General features: G+C 47.9%; 1 protein-coding gene across 2 annotated transcripts in view; it reads right to left on the bottom strand.

The window, feature by feature from the left end:
• nfia (nuclear factor I/A) overlaps positions 1-7,500 on the bottom strand; it is a 460,723-nt gene that overhangs the window by 55,949 nt on the left and 397,274 nt on the right. For both annotated transcript variants that reach the window (XM_030131808.1, XM_030131809.1), the window contains exon 5: positions 1,739-1,856. In XM_030131808.1, the coding sequence (XP_029987668.1) occupies positions 1,739-1,856 (118 nt within the window). The remainder of the gene's footprint in view (positions 1-1,738; positions 1,857-7,500) is intronic.

Below are 7,500 nucleotides of genomic sequence, written 5' to 3'. Positions count from 1 at the left end.
GTGTTTCTATATATACTTGTTGGATTTTTTTTTTTTTTTTTTGCCACTTATGTGCAAGGAACCAAATATGGTAACTTCATTAACGTTGATTTTTGAAAAATCGAACAAAAGTAATAAAGTCTTGTTAAATCCTCCGATAACACACTAAGGTATTTCTATGAGTGAGTATTTCTATGAGTGACCAATAACGGGTTAAATAAATTGATTAATAAAGTAATTGGCAAATTATTGAGAGGTCAGTTAAAGTTGTCAGGCCAAATTTAAAAGACTAAACAACAGATGAACCTGATGCTGTTTCATGTCGTTGTGTGAAAGTTTAAAGGTTAAACAGAGAAAAACATTAGTTTGGGAACTGACGCAAAAGTAGCAGCAGGTCTTTAAGGGTTAAGGAGGATCCGAAGTTCTACAGTTTAGCACAAACATCTTCAACACCGCCGTTTTTTTACTGGACAAAAAGGAGATAAAAACTGCTAAAATAACTGAAGCTGTCACACTACTGCATCATTAAGGAAGCCAAAGTCATGTGTTGTGTTGTATAAATGTGAGATGGGGGTGGGGTTTAACAGGTTCTCTTTTTCCCACTCCTTTTTGAGCAGTTCATATTGAATTTATTTTGTTATTACTAGTGTACATGGCAGGTGCTATTTTGTCTTGATCATCTTTATTGATTAATGTATTTGCTGTGTTCCTTGTACACAAAAAGTGTTTAATTTTGTCTTCTGCTCAAAACAAATAAATGAATGAATGAAAAAAAAGCCTATTTTGTTTAAAATCATTGCTTCCTGGTGCTTTTTAAGGCTAAAAACTCAATAAAGATACACCAAAAATCTACTAGTTTGCGGATCTGGAGGGAGTTTTCCTGGAAAAATCTGGTGCGTTTCTTTATTTCACCCTAGAAGAAAAGTCAGCAGTTAAACAGACAGCAGAAATGTTGGAGGGAATGTGGAGAGTTGGATATAGATCACACACGTTTTTTGGAAATGTGATGAAATAATTGGGTTTTGGGAAAAGTTGTGTGCAGTACTGAAACAAATACTGGGTATGAGATTCCAATGTGCTGTGATGTTCTGTATTTGTGTAACTGATCTGATGGAAATGTAGCAGGAAACGACAGACTTGGTTCAGATACTTTTGGAGGCTGCACAAAAACTATTAGAAGGAACTGGGGAAGGACAGAAGCACCAACACAGGAGCAGCGGATCACGATTACTGATGGAATACATACAATGGAAAGGGTGAGTCACAGGAAACTCAAATGGACAAAAAGTGGAACAAATGTTTACAGAGCTAAGAATGATGGAAAGACTGGATAAAGGAAATGTGTCCGAATATGTGTGACGTACCCAAACAATGTTGGTTTGTTCGTCTTTTGTTGTTTTGTCAAATATGTGTAAAAAATTTCAATAAAAACTTGAGTGAAAAAAAAAAAAAAAAAACCTCAGAAAAGACCGTTCTAGTTCATTTACAAATGCCCGTGTTCCTGTGACTTTCATAAAAGAAGCCTCAAATCATTGCAACTTTTACCGCAATTTTTTGGAAAAGCTGTTGCAAAATCAGGCATTTTAGGCCACAGCAATAAAGAAAAAAAGCCCACGAAATCCTGGAGGGACTGACTAATATTCACCTGTGAGATGTGGTGGAGTATGTCTGATAAACCTGAGAAATACTGCAGTGAAAACAGGACAGAAGTAAACCCAACAGGAGGAGCCGCAGCATGAAGCTGCAGTAGAAGTGGTACCTGGAGGAGGAGGTGCTGGGCAGCGGTCTCCTCATGGCTCCTGGACTCATGCTGTAGTAGGAGGAGCTATCCAGGTCAGCCAATGAGAAGTTTGGGCCGGTGCCAGCGGCGATGGGCGCTGCAGAAACCAGAGCAGAGAAAACAGATGAGCCACGCTGAAACCAAGCCCGCGGACCATCATTCAACATGTCACAGCCAATCACAGCCACTCATCAGCTGATACCGGGACTGATGATGGGGGGACGGGAGCCCAGGTCTGGGTCTGGACCGGTCCTGGTACCAGTTCAGTGTCAGCGCAACATGTAGACCCACTAAAACCAGTTTGTTTTTTTATTGATGGTCATTATGTCTGTTTGTGTCTGTACTTTAATCCTCAAAGACCCAAACACCCGCTGTCGACCAAAACCATCTACGTACTGTCCAATACCTGTGGATCCATTAACCCTGTCAGTCCATGTCAATAATTAGTGTCAAATACAGTCCTTCATCTTTTTACGGTCATCATTTATGACCCATTTGGACGTTCAGAGGCTCCGTAGTTACCGTGGAAACACCGTCATCTTCTACAACACAGATTCTCCAGTCAAACCCATGCAGTTGAATGAGTGCCAGTGGACGGACACACTGGGTTTGGGTTCGGTTCAGGACAGACTGGACTGAGAACTCTTTCTCTGTTTTTCTAGAATAACCTTTGAATGTCCTCTGAGCTTTAATGAACATCTACATGATCAGTGAATCAAATACAGGAAAATATATTATTGTCACTGAAAGATGCAGAGGATAAAATAATAAATAGTGATAAATGACTTAGGAAAGTGCTTCCACCTGCTGTGAACAGTCCAGTCCAGTTCAATCTGACCTGCAGTGGGCCCAACCAGAAAAATAATAATATAATAATGTAGAAATAAGGTCAACTCCAAACTTTTCTCTATGTTTTAGAGCCAAAACAAGTAAATTTACATTATGTAAAGGTTTACATCTACAAACTATCCTTTCAAAAGATGTGAATAACATGAACAAACTGAAAAAATCAGTGTAATTTGAACACTGTTCTGCCTCAGTTTATCATTTCCACATGTACATTCTAACGTACAGATCACAGTGGGTCTACAAACACACCAAGCATTTAATAACAGACAGAATATTAGTAAAATTGTACTGACTTCTCTTTAAACATTTCAGGTTGTTCATATTTGTTCAGGTTATTCACATTTTTTTAAAATTACACTTTGTTTTAGTGTAAATACATGAAAATATTTACATTTACTAAGAGGAGAAACTGCAGTTGTCCTTATTTCTGTTCTTCTGACAGTATTTGACTGGTCCTGTCCACTGCAGACTGAACTGGTCTGAATGTGGAACTGAACTGAAAGGATTGATTATATCTTAGTGTAATTTTTGCATTTCACAAATTCATCCACAGGGCCGGACTGGACCCTTTGGGGGGCTGGATTTGGCCCAGGCCGCATGTTTGACACCTATGGTCTAATATTACAGCAGAGGAAGGATTAGTCTTTTTCCCGTGTTTATGACTTTATTATTTTTCTAACTTTAACCCCAGTGCTCTGATCAGGTGACACCGAACGGCAGATGCAGAGGTTTTCATCTGTGGAAGTTGAGTGCTGATGCCGAGTTAAGTTGGAAACTGGTATTTGCTTGAGATGATGAAATGAAAGAAACCAGTTGATATCTAACAGTAGTCACTTTTCCATTGACCCTCAAATTACACAAAAATAACCCGAGCATAAAAATTTGCCTAATGGAAAAATGCCAATTTCACCAAAACTCTCATTTTTTGATGAAAAGTTTTTGCACTTTGCAAGAGGTGGTTTTTAAGACGCAGCGCAAATCTGCAATGGAAAGACTTTTTAGTGCAAGTAGAGTCACATGAACAGAAAAAACCCCGGATGTTGATGGATGTTAAAACAAGAGAAGAAGAAGAGTTTAAAACAAACATGGTGAGGTATGTGTGGACACACGAGGAAACCCAGTCATTTTAGAAGTTAGTACAGAACAGAGGCTAACGAGCATCCGACATTCCAAACAACAGACAGTGTGAACTACAGTGAGTTTGTATAGAAATACCAGCTACACACAGAGGATGAACCGTCCACATACTTTTGGACACGTGGGACCATCAGCCCCAGAGGGTGAACCGTCCACATACTTTTGGACACGTGGCACCATCAGCCCCAGAGGGTGAACCGTCCACATACTTTTGGACACGTGGGACCATCAGCCCCAGAGGGTGAACCGTCCACATACTTTTGGACACGTGGGACCATCAGCCCCAGAGGGTGAACCGTCCACATACTTTTGGACAGGTGGGACCATCAGCCCCAGAGGGTGAACCGTCCACATACTTTTGGACAGGTGGGACCATCAGCCCCAGAGGGTGAACCGTCCACATACTTTTGGACACGTGGGACCATCAGCCCCAGAGGGTGAACCGTCCACATACTTTTGGACAGGTGGGACCATCAGCCCCAGAGGGTGAACCGTCCACATACTTTTGGACAGGTGGGACCATCAGCCCCAGAGGGTGAACCGTCCACATACTTTTGGACAGGTGGGACCATCAGCCCCAGAGGGTGAACCGTCCACATACTTTTGGACACGTGGGACCATCAGCCCCAGAGGGTGAACCATCCACATACTTTTGGACAGGTGGGACCATCAGCTCCATGATCTGAGCGTGTATGAACGGGTTGGGTCTGCTGGTGTGTTCCTTTGGTTCTGTGATATCTGTGAGGACACCCCCCTCCCCTCTTCCTCTGCTTCTCTCTGGGGGGGGGGGGGGGGGCTCTTTGACAAAGGCCTGTGAGGGCTTTCAGTGTTGGAGGAGAGAGAGGGAGTGCAGAGGCAGAGGCAGAGTGGGCTCTTTGTTGTCAAATGCTTCAATTTGAAAATCCTGCTGAACAAAGGCAGCAATCAGCTTCAAACCCGGACATCCGTCTAGCCCCTCGCCTCCTGCCCCCCCCCCCCCCCTCGCCTCCTGCCCCCCCCGGCCCTCCATCGCTCCTCTCCATCGCTTTATTGACAGAGAGCATGATGGCGTGATGGGATGAAAGGAGGAGCAGGAGGACTGACAGGACCTGGTGGAGAGTTAGTGCTGAGCTCAGCACTCAGAGCTGCATCAGTCTGAGCGCAGACGAGACTGACCTGAGATCTGCACTCCCACAGACACACAGCCTCCACCACAGCCTCCACCTCCACCCACAGCCTCCACCACAGCCTCCACCCACAGCCTCCACCTCCACCCACAGCCTCCACCACAGCCTCCACCTCCACCCACAGCCTCCACCACAGCCTCCACCACAGCCTCCACCTCCACCCACAGCCTCCACCACAGCCTCCACCCACAGCCTCCACCACAGCCTCCACCACAGCCTCCACCCACAGCCTCCACCACAGCCTCCACCTCCACCCACAGCATCCACCTCCACCCACAGCCTCCACCACAGCCTCCACCACAGCCTCCACCTCCACCCACAGCCTCCACCACAGCCTCCACCCACAGCCTCCACCTCCACCCACAGCCTCCACCACAGCCTCCACCCACAGCCTCCACCTCCACCCACAGCCTCCACCACAGCCTCCACCACAGCCTCCACCTCCACCCACAGCCTCCACCTCCACCCACAGCCTCCACCACAGCCTCCACCACAGCCTCCACCTCCACCCACAGCCTCCACCCACAGCCCCTACCTCCACCTGCTGCTAAAAGTAATAAAAATCTTCCATCTCTCTCTCTCTCACCGACTGCACTCTGCTGCTCTCTGCTCCGCCCACTTCCACCCCTCCCCCTCAGCTGATGCAGACCTCTACCCTAATGTGTTCTAGACCAATACAAAGAACTGTAGTGTGAATGATGGTGGAGGATACACCAGGTGGAGGACACACCAGGTGGAGGATACAGCAGGTGTAGGACACACCAGGTGGAGGATACACCAGGTGGAGGACACACCAGGTGGAGGATACAGCTGATGGAGGACACACCAGGTGGAGGATACAGCAGGTGGAGGACACACCAGGTGGAGGACACAGCAGGTGGAGGATACAGCTGGTGGAGGACACAGGAGGTGGAGGACACACCAGGTGGAGGATACACCAGGTGGAGGACACAGCAGGTGGAGGACACACCAGGTGGAGGATACACCAGGTGGAGGACACAGCAGGTGGAGGATACAGCTGGTGGAGGACACAGCAGGTGGAGGACACACCAGGTGGAGGATACACCAGGTGGAGGACACAGCAGGTGGAGGACACAGCAGGTGGAGGATACAGCAGGTGGAGGACACACCAGGTGGAGGATACAGCAGGTGGAGGATACACCAGGTGTAGGACACACCAGGTGGAGGATACACCAGGTGGAGGATACAGCTGGTGGAGGACACACCAGGTGGAGGACACAGCAGGTGGAGGACACAGCTGGTGGAGGACACACCAGGTGGAGGATACACCAGGTGGAGGACACAGCAGGTGGAGGACACAGCAGGTGGAGGATACAGCAGGTGGAGGACACACCAGGTGGAGGATATAGCAGGTGGAGGACACAGCAGGTGGAGGATACAGCAGGTGGAGGACACACCAGGTGGAGGATACAGCAGGTGGAGGATACACCAGGTGGAGGATACAGCTGGTGGAGGACACACCAGGTGGAGGACACACCAGGTGGAGGACACAGCAGGTGGAGGATACAGCAGGTGGAGGACACAGCAGGTGGAGGACACACCAGGTGTCAGATACAGCAGGTGGAGGACACAGCAGGTGGAGGACACAGCAGGTGGAGGATACACCAGGTGGAGGACACAGCAGGTGGAGGACACAGCAGGTGGTGCTGTAGACCTGGTCGTCTACGTCTGAACTCCTCCTGAACATGGAGCCCATCTTGTGAAGGTCTCACACGTGGACGTGAGCGTGCGTGGTCGGCGTCTGTCATTCCCAGCGCGGCCTGCAGGAGCCGCTAGCGCAGCTACGAACGGCCGGTGTGCTTTGGTTTCTGCGTTTCCTCATTAAATATGTGGCGATAAACAAAGGCGGTGTGTGTGTTCAGTTTGTGGAAGTGAGCGTTGGAGGTGGATGTTTGATGTGGGGCCGCTGGCCGTCAGCCAGGAGCAGCTCATCTCATCTCTAATGTTTTTAGGTCACTTACACTTTTTACTGCTGGTTTTCCTGCTCCCATCACTTTACAGTCTTTCCTTATAAATTCCACTTTTATTGTTTTATGTTTCCAGTTAAGAATCCACTTCAGGACGTAGGGTTTACAGTTGGACATCTGAGGGTTTTCCTCAGGAACACTTACACGGAGTTCGTTAGTAATTATGGTTGTTATTATTATTGTTGCACATCGTAGCGCCAGTTGTGTTGTGGTGCCCATATGGCGCTGGCACTCCACCAGGTGTGTGTGTTGCGTGTGTGCGTTGCCAGGGGCGACAGAGGGCAGGAGGAAGGAGGGATGGAGGAGTGTGAACCATGCAGGCCTCCAGCTTTATTCATCTTTTCATCCCTGCGTGGCTGTGTGGAGTGGGAAGGCCTCCAGATGAAGGGACTAGAAGATGCCAAGTGGGTCATCTGCCTTCTTATCTGTTTATGGATGAGTGTGTGTGTGTGCAAAGTGTGTGTGTGTGTGTGTGCGCGTGTGAAGTGTGTGTGTGTGTGTGTGCAAAGTGTGTGTGTGTGTGCACGTGTGAAGTGTGTGTGTGTGTGTGTGCAAAGTGTGTGTGTGTGTGTGTGTGTGCGTGTGTGTGCAAAGTGTGTGC

The sequence above is a fragment of the Sphaeramia orbicularis genome, chromosome 4, assembly GCF_902148855.1.
Source record: "Sphaeramia orbicularis chromosome 4, fSphaOr1.1, whole genome shotgun sequence".
NCBI classification, from domain to species: Eukaryota; Metazoa; Chordata; class Actinopteri; order Kurtiformes; family Apogonidae; genus Sphaeramia; species Sphaeramia orbicularis.
The sequence above is the reverse complement of the archived record's forward strand: the minus strand, read 5'-3'. Positions and strand labels throughout refer to the sequence as shown.